Here is a 21,238-nt window from a genome sequence, read left to right as displayed (position 1 = left end):
TGGTAACATCAGGAGATAAAGGTGGCAAAATGTTTTAGGTTTGTGGTAATAAAAGCATCACACTAATAAATTTAATGTAAATGAATAATCCAGCTTTGAACATTGCTTCATTTTGAATTGTTGGGATTTTGTTGAAATTAGTTTTTTTTTCTTTAAAAACTGAGGAAGAAAAAATATCCTCCAAAGTTTGAATTTCTTTTCAACAAAATATTTTTGGCAGCTTTCCATTCACACTGTGGGGCAAGGGTTTCCTGAATTGAGATCCTGAATCATATTGTACTTTGTACTTTTTGGAGGTAACTTGGAGGTTATCTGTCACAATGTCATTCATTTCCTGGAGAAATTTTATTTATCAGTACCTTCAATTGCATTAGTGCTTTGAGTTAAGGAAAAGTGATAGGAAGGTTAAGATCAATTATCCTTCATCCTTGGGAATGAAGTCATCGCTTTACTTGTGTTTCATGAACAGAATGTCAATGTAGCTATAAAAAATTTGAGGTGATGTCAAACAGAGTGCTAGCATTGTCTCATTATTCACCATAAGAGATTATAGTAAAATCTTAGGTTTAGCAAACATTGACTTTTTTCATCTTCATATTATTCTTAGTTTTATAAATAGATAAGAGTGGAGAATTATTAGAGAATGAATGTGTAGGAGAGAATATACAACTTCTCTTTAAGTACATAAGCACAGACTCAAGAAAAGTAATTTAAAGTTAAAAAATGATAGTGATCTGTTGCTCTCTTTCTGACATAACTCTTTCAGCCTTATATTTCAGACATGGAGAGTAACTTGTCCTTGGATTTCCTGCCACCTCACGTTCTTCAGTTGACTAGAAATGTAAATCTTTTGAACGCCTTTATGTTCCTAGCTAACTCTCACCAGACAAAATCCCAAATACTGCATAATAGTTGTTTGTACCTCCTGGAGTAAAGTGATTGAACAAAAGAGAAACAAAAGAAACCACTCAAGATGGGAGATAAATGCCCTTCCCACCACCACAAAAAAATAGGAAAACGATCAGCTGTGTAATAATGAATTACTTTCACAGACTCAATCTTATTCTATCATTTACTCCTCCAGGTCTGCTTGGGCATAATCTATAGCTTTGAGATGACTGGCATATTTTGAACCTTATGGCTCTCTTGGTCCTACATTTCAATTAGGGGTGTGAACAAAAGTATCATGGAGTGGTGAAAAGAATATTGAATTGTGCTTTAGAAAACACTGGTGTCTGCTTTGGCTCTGCCAGTAGCTGTGCACCGTTGGGTAAGACTCTTAACTCTTAGAGCTTTGGTTCCCTCATCAGGAGAAAAGCAAGTTTTGAGTAAATTAATTTAAAAGACCTTTGCAGCACTGAGCGTGTACGCAAAACAACCTGGGCTGATCATATTAGCTAGGACTTACTGTGCATTCATTCTGTGTTGAATGCTGGACTAAACATTTTATGTGCATTTTCTCATTTCATTCTTTTATTTTTATTTATTTATTTATTTATTGACAGGAGTCTTCCTCTGTCACCCAGGCTGGAGCGTAGTGGTACAATCTCAGCTCACTGCAACCTCCGCCTCCCTGGTTCAAGCGATTCTCCTGCCTCAGCCTCTTGAGTAACTGGGATTACAGGCGCCTGCCACCACGCCCGGCTAATTTTTGTATTTTTGGTAGAGATGGGGTTTCACCATGTTGGCCAGGCTGGTCTTGAATTCCTGACCTCAGGCCATCCACCCGCCTCTGCCTTCCAAAGTGCTGGTATTACAGGTGTGAGCCACCGCTCCCAGCCTCATTTCATTCTTGTAGCAACCTTATGAGTGAGTTCCTACATTTTACTGATGAAAATATGTGAAGATGTATTATGAGGAGTGTAGGAGAAAATAGTGTTAGATATGTGTATTTTTACTTCACAGCTCATTTTGCTGTATTTCTTTACTTACATATACAAGTAGAAATATCTGTGTTGTGTAGTAATCCTCATTTTGTAGTTTATGGACTAGTCTAACAGGAAGAAAGGGAATTATGTTTGGCCCGATGCACATAATTTACAGTCTCGTATGCTTAAAAGATATCTGGTATCTTTTTCTTTTCTTTTCTTTTCTTTTTTTTGAGACAGGGTCTCTCTCTGTCACCCGGGCTGGAGCGCAGTGGCGCAACCTCAGCACACTGCAACCTCTGCCTCCTGGGTTCAAACGATTCTCCTGCCTCAGCCTCCCAAAGTGCTGGGATTACAGGTAAGAGCTACCATGCCCGACATATTTTTTTCTTTACAGATATCCAGGGCAAAAGAAAATAACAATTTATAGTAATGTGATCCCTCCTTTAAAAAATAAAGTGCTGGCCAGAGTCACATATCTTGTTGCATCGAGAAAAATGAGGAAGTTGGTGTCTCTGTGGTGAAGAGTTGATTGAAGCCAAGTTGAAGGGGCAGGGTGGGAACCTCAGGTGAGCCAGGGCTGGGCGTGGATGTTCCAGTGGCTCAGATGTCAGAGAGCAGGAAACATGATACTTGGGCCCTGGTTTTATGAAACTTGCAAATTAATACTAAAGAATCATTCTAGGGCTGGGCACGGTGGCTGTCGCCTATAATCCCAGCACTTTGGGAGGCTGAGGCAGGTGGATCACCAGAGGTCGGGAGTTCGAGACCAGCCTGACCAACGTGGAGAAACCCCTGTCTCTACTAAAAATACAAAATTAGCCGGGCGTGGTGGCGCATGCATGTAATCCCAGCTACTTGGGAGGCTGAAGCAGGAGAATCGTTTGAACCTGGGAGGTGGAGGTTGTAGTGAGCCGAAATCGCACCATTGCACTCCAGCCTGGGCAACAACAGTGAAACTCTGTCTCAAAAAAAAAAAAAAAAAAAAAAATCATTCTGGCTTTGGGAATACGCTGAATCAGCTCAGGGAGCTGGTCTCATTATGAGCATTTAGAATCACCTTGGGACTTGTTGAAATGCAGATTCTTAGACTGTAGCTCGGGCTCTGAGTGATTCTTAGATCTGGATCAGGAATGGAACATGCATTTCTATTGAGCAGTCAGAGTGATTTAGATGCTGAAAACTCTGTCACAGTCAGGCAGAACACATGGAAGGGCATTAGAACCCACCTAAAATGTATAGTGGTAGGTGATGATGTAGACTAACTGAGCCCACCATTCTGTGACTTAACCCTGTTAGGCTTTAGGAGCAAGTGTAAGGCATGCCAATGGTAACTTTTTGTGTGGTTTTAGAAATGGCACTTCTGGTTTTTCCTTTGACCAGTGTAGGATAGTAATAACCTAGTTCACCGGAATATGGTTATTTTATTTTTATTTTTTGAGACAAAGTGCATTTGTGCCATCTCAGCTCACTGCAACCTCTGCCTCTCAGGATCAAGCAATTCTCTCACCTTGGCCTCTGAAGTAGCTGGGACTACAGTCCAGCTAATTTATTATTATTTTTTTGTACTGTTTGTAGAGACGGAGTTTTGCCATGTTGCCCAGGCTGGTCTCCAACTCCTGGGCTCAAGTGATTCTCCTGCCTTGGCCTCCCAGGCGGGAGGTACCTGGAATTACAGGCATGAGCTACCATGGCTGCCCAGAATATGGTTATTAATTGAATGTGAGCTAGGTTATTTTTGCATTTCTACAGGAAGAATTAACAGGCAACTGATTTCCCTCAACAATAGCTTGTGACCCAGCATGGTGGCTCATGCCTGAAATCACAGCACTTTAGGAGGCTGGGGCAAGGGGATCACTTGAGGCCAGGAGATAGAGGCTGCAGTGAGCTATAGTCATGACACTGCACCCCATTCTGGGCAACAGAGGGAGACCCTGTCTCTAAAACAAGCAAAACAAACACAACAAAACACAATAGCTTGCAATAACTTGGTGTTTCCTGCCTAGGAGGGGCAGTAACTTTTCTAGTCTCTGGTTGGCATAGCAGATGGGGCAACTTGCTTGACACTGTGCTGAGAACCTCCCTTTTTACAAGCCAACCATAGGTGGCTGATGATTGAGAGGTAAAACAGATTAAGTAAATGAGAAAGTTTTAATCATTGAGATTTTGGAGGAGAGGATGAGTCAGAGATCTGACTTTTTGTCTTGTCATGCTCATCTGTTCATGTGCACCTACCCACCCAAAATCTCTTGATTGAAATAGAGATAGAGGACATGTGGGCCAAGTACTATTGTTTACAGGCTGTACTCATTGAACTCCGTCTGTTGTTTGTAGTGAATGTTAATTAAAAAGTTAGCTGAAAGCTGTCCCCTGCCACTTTTAAGTGCTACATCTTGGTTCTATGTAGCAGTGCCGAAAAACGTTTATTAGCAATACCAGATTTGATACATTTCCTGGTTGATTTTAAATATTGAGCTCAATCTGCTTTTCAGACTAAGGCAGATGTCAAATACTTAGATTTGGGGGCATTATCTGATTCTTAGCTAGTGTGATTTTTTTTTTTTTTAGAGAAGAAAATAAGATATCCTGTTACTATTGCCTTTTATGAGCTATTGTCCAGGGGTGTATATTTACTTATGTGGTCACTGTGGTGTGTGTGTGTGCATGTATGCGCATGCATGTGTGCACCTATGTGTTAAGACACCATTCCCCAACCTTTTTGGCACCAGGGACTAGTTTTGTGGAAGGCAGTTTTTCTGTGGACCTGGGGGATGGTTTCATAGGCATTAGATTCTCATAAGGAGCATGCAACCTAGATCCCTGGCATGCACAGTTCGCAATAGAGTTCGAGTTCCTAGGAGAATCTAATGCTGTTGCTGATCTGATGGGAGGCAGAGCTCAGGTGGTAATGTGAGCAATGGGGAGTGGCTGTAAATACAGATAGAGCTTCGCTTGCTCACCTCCTGGTCACCTCCTGCTGGGCAGCCCAGTTCCTAACAGGCCACGGACCTGTACCTGTCCATGGCTTGGGGGTTGGGGACCCCTGTGATAAGGTAGCCTATGTAGAAGTAATTTGGTTTATAACTGAAGGGAAAATGAAATATCCAGTAATATGGTACTACTCACAGGTACCTGCATTTGGTGGATATTATGCAGATACTAAAATAATTATTGTAAATATTTTATATATATATATAAAAGGAAAGTGTTTATGATAATGTTTAGGGGAAAGAAGGGTATGAAATTTATATATATACATTATGACTGTGAAAATAAAGATGCTTTTGGAAGATTTGGAAGAAAACATGATAATTATGAATTTGGGTATGGATGTGTCTTGAATCAATTTGGGTGGTTTTGATAGCAAAGAATAGAAAACGGAAACAATAAGGAGGCTTATTGTTCCTATTACAAGAAGTCCATATCATGGGCAGACTCCAGCATGGTACACTTCTGTTCCTCTGCTACTTTCTTGTCTCCTCTATGCTCTTCAGAAGCGTGGCCTTTATTCTTAGGCTGGTGGTTATTCCAGGCTTCACTTACAGATAGAACAATCTGCAGAAGAAAAGAGAAAGCCCCTCTGCAGGAATGTCCTTTTGAAACAACAAGGAAACCTTTCTGGAATTTCCCCCACAGACTTCCACATTTCGTTTGCCCAGACTGGATCACATGTTCCTTCCTGACACTCTTTGGAAAGAAATGTACAATTACCATGATTACATAGATTAGTTAGCTTAACCGCTGAATCATCTGGGGATTCAACTGGCAAGGAGGAAACAAGGTAGTTGTTGATCAGAACCAAAAGGGTTTGCTAAGGAGTATGGTTGGGACTTGTCCTTATATTTGGGAAACTTAATGCAATTAAAAAATAATAGTAAGTAATTTATAAAGTGCTGTAAAATGTTACATTCTTTTTTTTAGTCATATCTGGATGAATAACATTTAGACTCTGGTTTGGTTAACAAAGCATATTTCCTTGTCTTAAGATGCTATTTGCAGGCAAATATTATGACACATTTATATCTGAAATGAATAATTTCATAACTGATGAGAATGCTGAAGTTAGTTCATTTATTAAGTAAACATGATTATATGATTTAATTCTAATTTTGAAGGTTTTTTTCCCCTGAATTAAATTTTAAAGAAAGCAGTCCTTTGAAGCCTCTCTCCTTAGCTGCATAGTAAATAGGCATTATATGAACAATTGATTTAGACTGATGTCTACACGGTTGGTCTGCTGTCATTAGAAACTAAAGAAATGTTTATTTTTGCCCCTTTAGCATCTTCCTTTTCCAGGGCAGTCTCCTCTTCCCCTCCTTCTCCTTCTTACAAATCAATGCAACAATATTAATAAAAAAATTATTGTATGCAAAACACTAAAGTAATGATATTTACCCCCCTACAAGCCACACATGCACATTTAGCCTCAGTACTTTTTATTAGGATCAGCAGAGGGGATACAAAGTGTAATGCTGATTCTTCTAACAGGGTAAGGATAGGTTTCATTTATTCATTAAACATTTACTGCATTCACACTAGGTGCAGCATTGATAAAGATGAATCAGAAATTCACCTTTGTCCTCTGGTTGAGGACAGCCATTTTCTGGGTGAGGTGTCAGAAGAAAAATACGCATTTTCATTACCTTCCCTGTGGTGCATGATCTGGGAGACAAGGAGATTATTGTTTGGTTTCAATTTCATCACTCACTGCTATACAATAAAATGGTAATACCCGTACCATTTGTTTATTTGTAGATGGTCTGGGGACACACAATTTGTGAAACCTTCTGTTGAGGTTATATGCATGTATTGCTAGCCTACTATAGCTTAACCATGGACAGAGTCATCTTTTTTTGTTTGATATCGTATAATGTTTTAAACTAAGGAATAATTTATAAGATTTATAAATTTCTAATAAGCACAATGTAAACGGGTAGAATTGCTAATTTAGAGAATGCACTCTCGTTTTGAACTATACCAACTGATTTTTTTTCTCAGCATTTAAGTTGTATACATGAATAATAAATGAACAATTAGTATGAATTATAGATGTGAACTAATGGAGGCAAATATAGCTCAGTTGGATCTTGGTTCAGGGGAATGCCTTGTATGTTAAAAATGATTTGATTCATCTTGGCCTGGGATGACTTGAATAAAATATACTATTTAGCAAAGATATAGCAGGTTTAATTAATGGGTAAATATAATTATAGATGAAAATAGTATAACTTAGTATTGTAGAATATGGTAAAGAAAGAAAATAACATAAAAATTAACCTAGCATCCCCTACTGTACTTGAAAAATTCAACCAATAGTCCCCCAATTCAGTTGTTTTCAGATACTGTAATTTTTTTATGTATTTTATAATTGATAGAGAATGGTCATTTAGTATATTTTTATAGTGTTGCATTTGGTATAAGACATAGTATTATATTTAACTTAATGTCAAATATGTGTACTAAATTGTTCAACATGTAATGGTTTTTTTTCTATTATTTTGAATAGGTCATAAATTGAAATTTCGGCATCACTCACAGTTTTAAGTGTACTTTTTGTCAAGGATCTGAACACTAGCTGGATGTTGCCAGTATGCATTCTTTCTATTCCACTAGAACAATAGAAATGACTAAAACTAATTATTTTATGCATCTGTAAGGTTCAATAATAGACAAGAAAGGATTTGTGTGAAAGCATTAAGTTTTTTTTACTCTTTTATCAAACTGTGATTTTTTAAAAAAAGATTTTTAAAATATTTATTACTAATTTTATTCAGAAAACACTATTGGCATGGGTCTTTGTTTTTACTGCATTTTCTTTCTCTTTAAATTAAGGAATGCTATTTTATAAGTACATTTTAATGAGGGGTTAACTAAATAGGCAGGCATGCATTTTTTTTCCCACCACAGGGTCTTGCTTTGTTGCTCAGGCTGGAGTGTAGTGGCATAGTCATAGCTCATCGTAACCTTGAATGCCTGGGCTCAAGCGATCATTTGCCTCAGCCTCCCAAGTAGCTGGGATTACAGGCCCGGGCCACCACGCCCGGCTAATTTTAAAATTTTTTGTAGAGGTGAGGTCTTGCTATGTTATCTAGGCTAAACAGGGATATCTTCTCATTTGCTTTATTATGGAATAAGCTGGGTATATAGAGTGAAGATAGTTGACTCATTTGGTTCCTTTTCTCCTATTTCTTTTAGGTTTCCTTCACATATGGAATATGGAAAGGAAGGTTGTTTTGCTTTTGTTTTTGTTTTTTGTTTTTTGAGACAGGGTCTTGCTCTGTCGCCTAGACTGGAATGCAGTAGCACAATTATAGCTCACTGCAGTCTTGAACTCCTGGGTACAAGCAATCCTTCTGCCTTAGTGTCCTGAGTAGCTGGGACTACACATGTGGGCCACCAAGCCCGGCTAATTTTTAATTTTTTTTTTTTTTGTAAAGACAGTGTCTTACTCTGTTGTCTAGGCCGATCTCTAACCCCAGGGCTCAAACAGTCCTCCTGCCTTGGCCTCCCAAACTGCTGGGATTACAGGTGTGAGCCACTGTGCCTTGCCTTAGTCTTATATCTTAAAGCTCAGAAACCAATGAGACTTGTTTAGGGAATTTTTATCCAGTCAGCTGTTCTCTAGTTTACCTGTATTGACTGAGATGGATAAGATGGTTAAAGAGAACTCTTCTTGAATGCCTGTCCCGCTATTTGGGGAATTCCTGTTTTCTGGCGAAGTTGTGCATCAAGCAAATTTCTGTTACACGAACCTTTTATGTTTTCTTTCCTTTATAAAACTGGAGGCCTACGTACTTAGAAGGAAAACAGTTGTAAACTATTTTACTGTAAATGTTTAACAGTTAAACATTTTTATCAAGGAATTAAGATAGTAGAATTCTGAACATTGTTGTACATTGGAACATTTTGCCTTTAAATAGTTACACCACCACCAGACAGTTGACCTTTTTCTTTTTTGGTAGCCGTTCATTTCAGGAACTCTGGGACCTCCACTGCATGACATGCCATCACGCATAGTGGTACAATTCCAGACTTTCTTCCTTTACTAGTTTGGTCTGCATGTTTATAATGCTTAATATAATTGACCTAAAACCTCTGCCTGAGACTTTAAATTATTATTCTTAACGCATTTTAAAGATAGAAATATGTAGAATAGAATGTTTTCTGTGCACGTGGCACTTGAGAGACTTTAAGACAGTGCAACCCTAGATCACACACACTGGGGTGTGGTCCAGGGACACAAACTCTGACTAGAGTATCGAAGAATGGTTGGTTGCTGTAGGATAATGTGGGCGGAAGGTGAGGGATCAATTCTTGATAATAAAAAATTAGACAATTGAACAATATTTGCCAAACAAAGTATTTCGTCTACAATTTATGCAAATCACTTTATTGTTAGGTACAGCAATAGAAATTAGTTCACTTGGTTAGCTTTGGGCTTCGCGGATTTCTTTGAGCTAAGGTTATTTTCCTTTCTCCATTGTGTAATTGTGTACCTATACATTTGTGCAAATGTGTACACACACACGTTCATAGTCCTCCCACAACTTTGTACAGCTGTGGGACAAATCAGTTTCTACTGGAGGATCTGCGTCAACTATAGGAGCACCAGAAAGCCACTTCTCTCCTGTTCCACAGTGTAAAGAAACTTCAGGCTACTTTATGCTTCTCTGCCTAGTTGGCTTATTTCCATACAAGATTTGGTGGATTAGTTGCAGTATTTTCAGTAGGATGGTGAACACTAACGTGATATATAATGCATAAAGTAATATCTGGAGTTTTGAAAGGTACTTATTGTATTTTAGGGTCTTTGCTTAAGTTTGGAGGCAGAAGGTCAGTAACCAGGGCAGGGAACTAGGAGATAGTTGATCATGGCTCTGTAACTGCTCAGTTGCTTTGGTCTGTAGCTTCTTCATCCATAAGTAGAAGGAAATAAGTTATAGTTTTTTTTTTTGTTGTTGTTGTTTGCTTGCTTTTGAGAAGGAGTTTTGCTCTTATTGCCCAGGCTGGAATGCAGTGGTGAGATCTCGGCTTGCTGCAACCTCAGCCTCCTGGGTTCAAGTGATTCTCCTGCTTCAGCCTCCCAAGTAGCTGGGATTACAGGCATGTGCCACTATGCCCAGCTAATTTTGTATTTTTAGTAGAGACGGGGTTTCTCCATGTTGGTCAGGCTGGTCTTGAACTCTCGACCTCAGGTGATCCGCCCGCCTCGGCCTCCCAAAGTGCTGGGATTACAGGCATGAGCCACTGTGTCCAGCCATAAATTATAGTTTTTAAGATCTTGACCACCTCAGCTTTTCTAAGAGAATAAATGCAGCAAGAACAAAATAAAGCCAGAAAACAAATGAAAACTACTACTTATCTTAAATGTATATAGTGTTGGCTCTCAGAAAATGATATCCCTAAATGAAGCCCTCAGAAGTGGTCTCAGAAACAAGTTTTCCTTTGATCTTTTCCTACTTTCCTGTCACTGGCCTTCATTTTCCCCTGAGGCTAGCCGCAGAAACTAGAATTCCTCTTTTCCAAGGTGGGCTATAGACACCAGAACCCCTTGTTTCCACAGTCAGCCATAAAACCTAAAAATATTACTCAACTCCCCTCATGTCCCAGCTTTCTGTGTAAAGACTGGCCTTAAAAATTTATCTGACCTACCTTGTTTGATTACATGTCATAAGACCCCCCATTCCAGAGAGGGTTCTTCTTCATACCCAGAAAAAAACAAAACGAAACTCAAAGAGGCCAAGAAAAATCTAAACTGATAAGCCTTACTGTGTTTCCCCACTCAGTCTATTGAGATGAGATCCTACCCATTTTGTCCAAACGTATTTCTACGTGGCTGTCCACACTTTGTTAAACCTGAACATAAAAATGGGCAATATCCTCTATAGCTTTGGGTTCTCATTCTAAAGGCTCCCACATCACGTAAAACCACGATCGAATAAATTTATATGCCTTTTATCCTAATAATATGCCTCTTGTCAGTGAACCTTCAGAAGGCAGAGAAAGTGCTCTTGGCTCCTACAATAGAATGAATCGTGTGTTCAAACTTTTAGTCTTTTAGAGCATATTTGAATGCTGTTTTTAAAAAAGGTGTTTCAAATAATTATTAGAAGAACTGAGCTTTATAGAATGATATAAATACTCATTCTGAGTCCTAGGTAGATGGTTTCCTCAGAATAGACATTTTTATGGCCCTTAGGAAAGGATAAACCATGTGGAGGACACTGTTAGGAAGGTGTGTGTGGGGGCTGGCTGTGCCTGGAGTGGAATCTGACATAGAATTCATTAGTCATTGACATGCAGATTGCCTTTTAAGAATTGCAAATATTTGTCTTCATTTGTTAAAGGAAAATTGGTTGAGCACTGCACATTTCTTGCCATATAGCAGATACTGCTAAATGAATCCAGGCTTTCACAGTGTGCTTGGAGCGTTAGAGAAAATGATGGTGCAGCTGATAGTTGACCTGGAAACTATTTCCAGCTCTATCATTGCCATTATATTGTTATGGTCATAATTATACTTTACTCGGGATTTTCTCCTTCTCACCTCTAAGTGCCTCAATCATTTAGATTCTATGTGTATATCATTTCTTCTTGATAGCTTTTTGATGTAGGCACTATTTTAAATCTTATGATCACTTAATGTGCATAAGTACATATTTCCTTTGTTTTCATTACTAGAACTATCTTCCAGCCCTTTTGACCTGAGTAACTTCGTGATTAAGGGGAGGAATTAGTAAAGAAATAATAGATTAAATATCAATTCAAATAAAGTTTGCTTGAGGTCAGCAAATGAATTCTTTGACTAAAATAAACTGCTGGCATTTGTGATGTGCATAATATTATGTGGACCTCTGTAGAAGAGGTTTTGTGATATAAAAAATCATTAAAGATCAGTTGAACTCTTCAGAAATACTTCCTTAAAAATATTCTGTAGTTCATACTTCACTGAGCTAGGCAGGACTTCCTCTTGCTTAGTGTGAATTAAAGAAGTTTAGAATATATGAATGAGTTTTAGATGATTTGTCATATGAATGACCCATGCCCTGTTCATTCCTGAATACTCAGGATTTGGCAGTACTGTACAATGTTCACCTCCATTTATTATTGCCTTTTGTTTGAATTAAACGAGACTTTGTTTTTGTCATGAGAAATATAATATGTTTTTCTTAAATGCTTACATTTTTAAAGGATGATGATGTGGAAAATAATAGTGGTGGATGACTAAGCCTGTACAAATGAAATGAATGGGTACTTTGTGAATCTAATATTTTTGGAAGTTATTATGAAGCCATACATAACTTTGAAATATGCAAATTGTGCTAGATTTTTTGGGTAAGATTGATTTTTTAAATTAATTTCTTAGTTTTCTTACCTATGAAATAAAGGCCATTGTAGGTGATTTTAAACAGAATTTTATGCAATTCTTAAGTTGTCTGAGGTTAATTCTGTCACTGCTCAATTGTCCCACTTGCTGCCTCCCAGTGCCTGCTCTGGAACCAGTCCCAATGAGAAGAGGAATGTAGGTCCTTGAACCACACTTAAGGGTTAAGACCAAAGTGTTATCCTTCCCAAGGGTGCTTGAATTTAAATCTTGGCTCTTTTAAAGACCGAAAGGAATGACTTAAATTGTGGACTTTGGGACAGCTCTTTGGGTGTGGTATATTTAGAGGAGGTGACTTTCCGGGGGCATTCAATTTTACATACTACCTAGTGGCTATTTTTCCAAGACTAGCATTAGGCAATATTTTCAAAATGAAGATTATGGACATAATCTTCAGAATTTTAATGACTACTACTGAAAGTTAAAAGGGGAAAACACATTTTATTTTTTCTTAGTGGATGAACAAATCAAATGGAAGATATAACACAGCTAATTACAGCTAATTCATATGCAGAACATTTAATTTTGTTTCTGTGTTTCTTATTGATGACCTCATGAGAAGAGGAAGGTAATAAATAATAAAAACTTCATGTGTGATGTAATCTAGTATTTGAGATACGAGATCTGATATTAGTCATACTCTTCCACTTTTTCCCCCTTTGAAAATTACAGTGGTTGCTTCTTGATGAGGCGATAATGGAATAAAGAAAAAAATTATAATAGGACTGTCTGTTTGCCTAGATAAAAAAGAAAATATAATTAGCATTGACATCAAGATGTTAATTACAAAAAAGAAGGAGCTTGCTAAATCCTCACTTGAAGAAACACATGCCGCACACAGTGGAGGCTAAATCATTCTGCCTGGATCCCTTACTACTTAAGTTTAAAAATCATGTTAACCCAGGACTGGCTCAATATGTTCAAATGATTATTTACTATTAAAAGATTTTGGGATTCTTTTCCACTTTAGGATCAGTACGACTTCGTGGTGGCAAAAATGAGTTTGAAGGCACAGTGGAAGTATATGCAAGAGGAGTTTGGGGCACTGTCTGTAGCAGCCACTGGGATGATTCTGATGCATCAGTCATTTGTCACCAGCTGCAGCTGGGGTGAGTGTACCCATCCCTGACCAAATCAGTCTGCTAGTATTTGAGAATAATGCTGGTTGCCCGTCATTGCTTTGTAAAGCTTGTATCTTTGTTTCTTACTGTCACTTTCCTCATTCTCACTTTTCACAAGAGAGCTATAAAGAAAGGGCCCCAAATGGAAGAAATGAATTCTCTCACATGCAAATGTACTTCACATATTACTACCTGGGCTGAACTAGGAAAATGGGCAAATACTAAGTGGGAAAATTTAAAAGCATCTTTTGGTCTTTGTCTTTAACAAAATACTGAGGCCTTTGAAGCAAGTTTTGCCTTTACAGATTCCAAAAATTTGATTCTAAAAATTATAATTTCTTAGAATTATAATGAATTAATTATAATTATTCTAATTATTAATTATAATTAATTAATTAGCACAGCCTTAACTTGTTGTTGTCGTTTGATTTTACCTTTCTACTTTTATCCACCCACAAGTTTCCATTTGTCTGTGAAAGGGGCAATGTTTACCAGTGCCCTTGTCCTTGATGGGGAAATGGTGATGTCCCAGGCCTCAGGTTTTGGTGCTGAGGAGGTCCTGTGGAAGATGGCAGCTTCTGTCAGCTCTGGCAGTGTCCTGCCGTCCTGAGGAGCTGCCAGCCTGGGAACTGGCTCTGCTGTAACCCTAGGCACCGTCTTTACGACAAGTCAGTGTATTTTGAATTCATCAGTCCCAGCATCTTTATTCATTGTGCCATAGAGTTTCACCAGGAGCAGAAGGCTTCTTGTTGGGACAACAGGTTTTATTTTTGTTTTTCTTATTTTTTTGTGTGTGTGTCTCCTTTATATTTTCTAAGCACACTTAACATATGTTTTTTCTTGGCGTTTATCACCAGAGATCTTTAGAAAGCATGGAAAATATTTTGTTATTAAAAAATACAGTCTAAAAGACTGAAAAAAAAGAGGTTTGCAGTTTGCAAGTATTTTGCATTAATAATCAGAGTGGTAATATGATGACACAAAATGAAGAAGTAGAACTTTTACCAGATTTCTCTTGTCTTCCCACTAGGAAGCTGAGGAATGAGTATTGAGTAGAGGCAAAGCTTGAAGGCCTAAATTTTGCTTAGATTTTTGATGCTGTTAGAGCAATAAATAGGGTTATCATAGTAAATTAAAATTAATTATTTTGAGGAGTTGATATAAATCAGGATGAAAGAAGGAGTAAGGCCAGAGCCTATAAAGTGTTATGGTGCTTGGAAATGTTAATTACTGATTTTATCATGAATACTTATTCTGGCAAACAGACATTGGCAGGTGGGCAGGTCACAAAGAATGTTGATTTCATGCTTTTTCCTTTGAGGGGCAAGAGATGTAATAAATTTGTAGGCCGATGTCAGTGTCTTCCTTTATATACATACCTATTTGTGCTTTTATTATCCCGGAAAATCAGAAAGGAATAAAATTTTCTGTGAGATACAAAGAAACAAGAACGCTATAGTGGAGGTGTGAACTACTGTGTGGTTTATTAGTCTTTTGATTGATGAAAGTATGTAAACTATTATTTTGCAAACAAACTTCAGATAAGCTGATCTAGCTGCTTATATAGTATCATCTCTCAGTAGTCCATTAAAAAAAAAAAAAGGAATCACACAATAAAATCAGAGAAACCCAGCTTTATTGCTGTGAAGACACATTTACATTTTAGATATGCCCCAAATATCTATAGTTCGGTTGATGGAATGCTGCAGCATGGAGACAGTTGTAGAGATTACCATGTTAATCAGATAAGCATTTCATCTTTTTAAAATTTAATGCCAATTTGTACACAGCAGAGGTTACTTACAAAAATATGTGGATTAGATGAGCTAAAAGCAGAGCCCATCTGTATGTTATTATTTTCATTTTTTCTTTTAAAAATACTCTCCTGGTATTAGGAAAGAGATGCATGTTGCTATTTTATTAATTGGTTTCAAAGGCTTGCTAGCAAATACTATATACAGTGTAAGGTTTAAAAATCATAAATGGATTGCCTCCTGTGATATTATTGTGCTTAGATGTAGTAATAATAATTTTGAAAATGCTAGCCTAGAATGTTAGAGTCAGAAAGAATCTTCAAGCATCCAGATTTTTCTTTAGACACATTAGGAGACAAAGCCTTCGAGTTACTTGCAGCTTGGCATGACTTTTAGCTGAGTCCAGACTGGAGTCCAAGCCTCACTGAAGCTCGTGACACACCTCTTGCACACAGCCTTACTTTTTATGTCTGCAGTACTTGGCCATTTTCTTCTAAATCAGTCATTGATGGTAAAGGCACATAAAGTAGTTATTCAAGATTGATGAAAAGAATTCCATAGGTAGGCAACCCACGTTGTGATCTGATGTTTTGATTTCCTTGAAATTTATGTAGTCTTTTGTGTTTTTCTTCTTTCTTTCTTCTTTTCTTCCATATTCATCTTTGTTGATTTCTTCCATTTTTTTTCAAATCCAAATGTTTTGATAAAAAGTTTTGCCTACATTTGATAAACCTAATGTCGCTCATTGTACTTCCAGAGGAAAAGGAATAGCAAAACAAACCCCGTTTTCTGGACTGGGCCTTATTCCCATTTATTGGAGCAATGTCCGTTGCCAAGGAGATGAAGAAAATATACTGCTTTGTGAAAAAGACATCTGGCAGGGTGGGGTGTGTCCTCAGAAGATGGCAGCTGCTGTCACGTGTAGCTTTTCCCATGGTAAAAGAAAAAAGTTCTGTTGTTTTACTTTCATTATGTTTTAAACATGATTCCAGATGATGAAAGTGTCTTAGTTAAATCATTTCCTTAAAGACTTTAATTACAGAAATAAGTGTGAGTCAAAATATTTTACCATCTAATTAGTCTTCAGTATGAGTATGGTTAATTTGAATTCCATTTGATTTTCCAGTAGTATCTCATTTTTAACATATTTTCTATTTTATATAATTTGCTCAAATAAATATTGTATACTCTATATGTAATATATATATACTGTATAATATATTGTATATGAAACACATATTTTAGTCGTGGAAAATTATGATGGAATCAAGCTGGAAAATAATCATGAAAGCAAATATAGAATACAGCAAATACAACAAAATATTTTCACTTTGTGTAATGCAATATAATTATGGCATCAGTGTTCTTGGGGCTGGAGAGAGCACCTTCCCTAAAAATGGATTGTTGGCTTGAATGAGGGCTTCTTCCAAACTCCATAGAGTAGGTATGTGGTAATTATCAGTATGGGTTCCGTGTACAGATATGTTTATATTCATGGAAGTAGAGGAAGGAACAACTGCCTTTAAGATGGTGAAAGAGTTTTCTGGGTACCATGGTGTATTTTAATGAATGATCACAACCTGAAGCCACCATACTCTCACGGTATCCCTTTTTGCACTTTCCTTGGTGATAGCGGCATGACCAGATATCCCAGAACTTGGAATGGTAGCAGTCAGCCCAGGGCAGTGGTTTTTGTTTGAGTACAAGTATCAGGGGGAGGAATAAGGAAGCTCCTACCACAAAACAGAGAGAGACCCAGTTTGGAGTAGTTCCTCTGGATTGGCTGGAAGAGCCAATGGAGGGATATAGTCCAGGTGTATGCTCTGAGAGTTGTAATCCTTTTTTTTTGACTGGGAGAGGCATATGTTAAACCTTGATGTCTTGTAAGTTTTCCCTTTCCTTCTTTTGGTTCTCTACCTTTGGGTAATGCTACTTTTGCTAAATCCAATGCTGCTTCAAGGATGATGTGAACTGGGCCCAATAATTTATTGCTCTTTGTAGATTATTGGTTTTACTCTATGCTCAACCTGATTGATAAAATGTTTTTCAAGTAGTAAAGTAAAAAATTTTAAAAATACTTATAATTTTTTTCAGGATATCTATCTACATTTTTTACTCCTTCCACCTTCTATAATCTATTCATCTGTTTATATTCTGGTTGCAAAGATAATTTTATGGTCATCTATAAACATATATAAAATATAGAAAGTTATGATAAATTAGAAGTGAGAATTTAAAAAGATTCTCTCATGGTATATTAAATGAGAATGTGGAGTTGTATAGCTGAAGTCAGCGAACATTGAGTTCACCTTAAGGGATAGTGATAGATCTTTAGTATACTTCCCTTAAATTTGGGAATTACACTTAGTGTCTTGTCATTCTGTACTTGTAGCTTTTTAAACATTTACAAAGTAGAAGATTGCATACAACTTGGATACAGAAAATAGCAGCAATCTAAATGAAAACGTGGGGAGTTTAATTATCTATAAGCTAAATATGAGTCCATTGATTTACTGAATTTTCTTTCAAATGATTTTTGTGTTTGTTGGAAGGATGGGGCTGTTAACTAAATCTTGTCCTTGTGCTTTTCTGTATTTTTTATATTTTAACAGTCATCCAAAAAAGAAAAAGAAACCACATTTTAAAATAAAACACAACATAGAAAAGTGAAAGGTGGTATGCCATAAACAGTCTAGGTCCTGGATGGTTTTCAGTTTTCTCTTAAAAATTTTTGTTTTTCTGTTTTCTCCAAGCTTAACAGGTGGGGAAAAATATATTAAGAAATGTATACATGTTTTTCTGTATTTTTTTCTGTATTTTGTAAGCTTTTTAAAGGAAAAATAAACATCATAATTTGTGAGAATTTTATTACCATCATTCAGCCATATATATTAAACCTGTCTTTATCCATTAACAAATTTTAAGTGCTAGTTAACTTATACAAGTAAACAGTATATGCAGATAGTCACTAATCTAAATTTCTGCTACAAAACTCAAATATGAGTGCTTGCTTTGGCAGAACATGTACAAAACTCAAATATGGTATTTGAATTTAAGTGTGAATATCCAAATGCTGTTTACTGACTGCTACACTGTGGAAAATTAGATACATATTTCATACAGATAAATGATTAGTATTTGGCAAAAAGTACAACTAGACTTCATAATAGAGGACCAACCTGTTAATTTTTACCATATTACATCCTTTATTCTAGTAAAATTAGACTGCCTTATTCTTTGCCAGACTCATTCAGCTTTGTGCTTCTTTCTTTTGTTCATAATGTTCAAGTGGCCTGAACACGCTTCCCTCATCTCTGACTTCCAAATCCCATCTATCTTGGCCCTCTTAAAAAAACAGCTTTTTCACAAGTGATTCCCTAAGTACCCCCAACCATGAGTAAGGTCCTTTGCTTCTGAACCACCTTAGGGTTTTTGATAATCTCTTGTCTGTACTCCTTTTATCGATGCCTTTAGGCAGTAAACTTCCTGAGGGCAGGTTCTGTCTAGTGTCCCTTCAAATGCCCTGCAGCACTGATCATAACACTTTGTACAAGGCATATGTCTGGTATCTGTTTGTTAATCAGAAATTAATGAATGGATGTTGCCAATTATTTTTTCTTGTTTGGGGTATCTTTTCTAGGTTTATTTAGCATTGCTTGTCAGTTGAGGCAGTCAATAAATAATTATTATATGCCTGTATATACTAGGTACCTGAAATACATAGGTGTAAAGGAACACAGTATTTCTGTCCTCATTCTAGCCAAGAGGAGCGAGACAACTGACATGTAAACAGTAAATCAGTGACAATTTTAGATAAATACTCTCAGGAAGACAAAATTAGGCAATGTAATAGGAAGTCCCTCAGTGTGCTGTCTTATCCAGGGCAGAGAAGAGACAGAGAAGTTCACAGTCTGACAAGGGCTAGATCAGGGCTGTAGATTATGAGAAGGTAGTCACATTTGATAGTCCTTATCAGCAAAAACGGATATGAGCTGATTCATGCCCAAATGAAGTTTCAATGTTGTTCTGTTGAGGTACTGGCCATGATGTCCAGCAACTTGTTATAACGAATTAGATACTAACTTTGACTTGATTTCTACAAATACATAAATAATTCTATACTGAAAACGAGTATGTTATGGACATAAGTGTCATTCTTAATAATGACATATTGGTAATGCTCAAGTTACCGTAAATAAAAAAAAATCAATGCCACCACCGTAACACTATAAAAATCAAACACGTTTCCAGTAACGCGCAGCCTTTGAGTGTGCTTTTTCTAGTTTCTGAGGTTGTTGGGGAAAAGTCAATTTAAACACATTTCCTCCTAAGAGTTATTGTATTCATATAATTCAATTTGGGATATTTTAATTGGCCAAGATTACCATAATATATTAGATATATATATGTATGTCCATATCACTGGTGTGGCTTTATAAATATTATTTAATTATTGAGAATGGCAAAAATATAGAATATACTTAATCTTATCAATCAATGTAAATGCCTAGGTTTTGCTTATTTTTAATTTCATATTGCACAGGCCCAACGTTCCCCATCATTCGCCTTGTTGGAGGCAGCAGTGTGCATGAAGGCCGGGTGGAGCTCTACCATGCTGGCCAGTGGGGAACCGTCTGTGATGACCAATGGGATGATGCCGATGCAGAAGTGATCTGTAGGCAGCTGGGCCTCAGGTTTGTTTTTACTACTCTTGTTTTGCTTAAACTTTTGAATCTTATTATTTCCATACCCAAAGGCAGGTGCTGTTTGTTTAAATTGCACATTTCCTTGAACAAATAGAACAAGTTACCTTTTGATCTTTGTAGTAGGGCTGTAGGCTTCCTGAAGAGCAGTTACATGTACTCTGTAGGTTTAACCTGCTTGTATCTGAATTAGGCTGATTTTATGTCACTAAGAATCTAAGCTTTTACTACTTCTCATTAGTAATCTTTACGTTACTCCCAGGTAGTAACCAGCACTGTAAACTATAGTGACTTAATCAAATCCCATATGATGAAAAACTAGTTGTTAGCTTGTAACTCAAATTTAAATTCTAGTCATGAAATATTGTCTAAACTTTTGAACTGCACTTCCTTGTTAGGTATGTGCTTAGAACAAAGGATATTTATTAATGTACAGAGGAAATAATTCCCCTGTAGGGTTGGAAAGGAAGCCTATGTCATGAAAACAGCAGTTTGAAAGTCAACATTCCAGGTTGCCTCAGTTGGGATTATTCTGGAATATTATAATTTTAGACCTTCTAATCCCTCTGTTTAGTGATTCTGAACATTGGTATAACAAGCCTGAAAGTTTCTCTAAAATTATATTGGGGGATCTTTTAAAAGTTAATAATTTTCTTCAGATTTTTAAAAATATTTAGTTAATCATTTACTTCAGAATTTAAAAATATTTCATTTAGCACTGAGGGGTCCAATGATGGGAGGCCTGTTCTTCCCTGTTCATTGTATTCAGTTAACCATAATCCTTGACTGGAGCATGATTGTTGAACCTTGAACAGTTTTTACAGTTCAATTTTTTTGCAATTTTTTAAAATAATTGGCTCTCTTTTTCAAAACTCTATGTTATATTTGAAGTATTTTAAAGTAAAATATAGACATTTTAACACTTTGTCTATAAACACTTCAGCATGCATCTCTTACAAATAAGAACATTGTTCTACGTAGCCAGATTATCATTATCACAGCTAATTATTGGTAATAATTTTTAATATTGTCTAATACTTCATCTTATTCAAATTTTCAGAGTTGCCCCTACAGTGTCCTTGGCAGATGGCTTGTCTGAAGCAGAATTTAGTCCAAGACCAATCTGGATATTATGTTCCTTAAGTCTCTTTTACTCTAGAAAGGCCTGGGTTTCTTGTTGTTGCTGTTTTTTTGGTTTGGTTTGGGTTTTCCATAATGCTGACTTGTTGAAGAGCCCAGGCCAGTTGTTTTGGAGACTGTCCCATCTTCTGAATTTGTCTCATTTTTTTCCTTCTGGTGTCATTTAGTTTACTCTTCTGGTTCTTGTAATTCATAAAATTAGAGTTTAGGTTTAAAGGCTTGATTAGATCAAAGCAAACATTTTGTCTGGAAATCATCACAGGTGATG

The 21,238-nt window shown here is 36.8% G+C and overlaps 1 protein-coding gene across 4 annotated transcripts in view; it reads left to right on the top strand.

Annotated features, from left to right (window-relative positions):
- Positions 1–21,238, top strand: part of PRSS12 (serine protease 12) — a 73,269-nt gene that overhangs the window by 1,527 nt on the left and 50,504 nt on the right. For all 4 annotated transcript variants that reach the window (XM_024246486.3, XM_003776519.5, XM_024246487.3 and 1 more), the window contains exons 2-4: positions 13,223–13,361; positions 15,885–16,063; positions 19,671–19,821. In XM_024246486.3, the coding sequence (XP_024102254.2) occupies positions 13,223–13,361; positions 15,885–16,063; positions 19,671–19,821 (469 nt within the window). The remainder of the gene's footprint in view (positions 1–13,222; positions 13,362–15,884; positions 16,064–19,670; positions 19,822–21,238) is intronic.

Source organism: Pongo abelii, chromosome 3 (assembly GCF_028885655.2).
Source record: "Pongo abelii isolate AG06213 chromosome 3, NHGRI_mPonAbe1-v2.0_pri, whole genome shotgun sequence".
NCBI lineage: Eukaryota > Metazoa > Chordata > Mammalia > Primates > Hominidae > Pongo > Pongo abelii.
The sequence above is the reverse complement of the archived record's forward strand: the minus strand, read 5'-3'. Positions and strand labels throughout refer to the sequence as shown.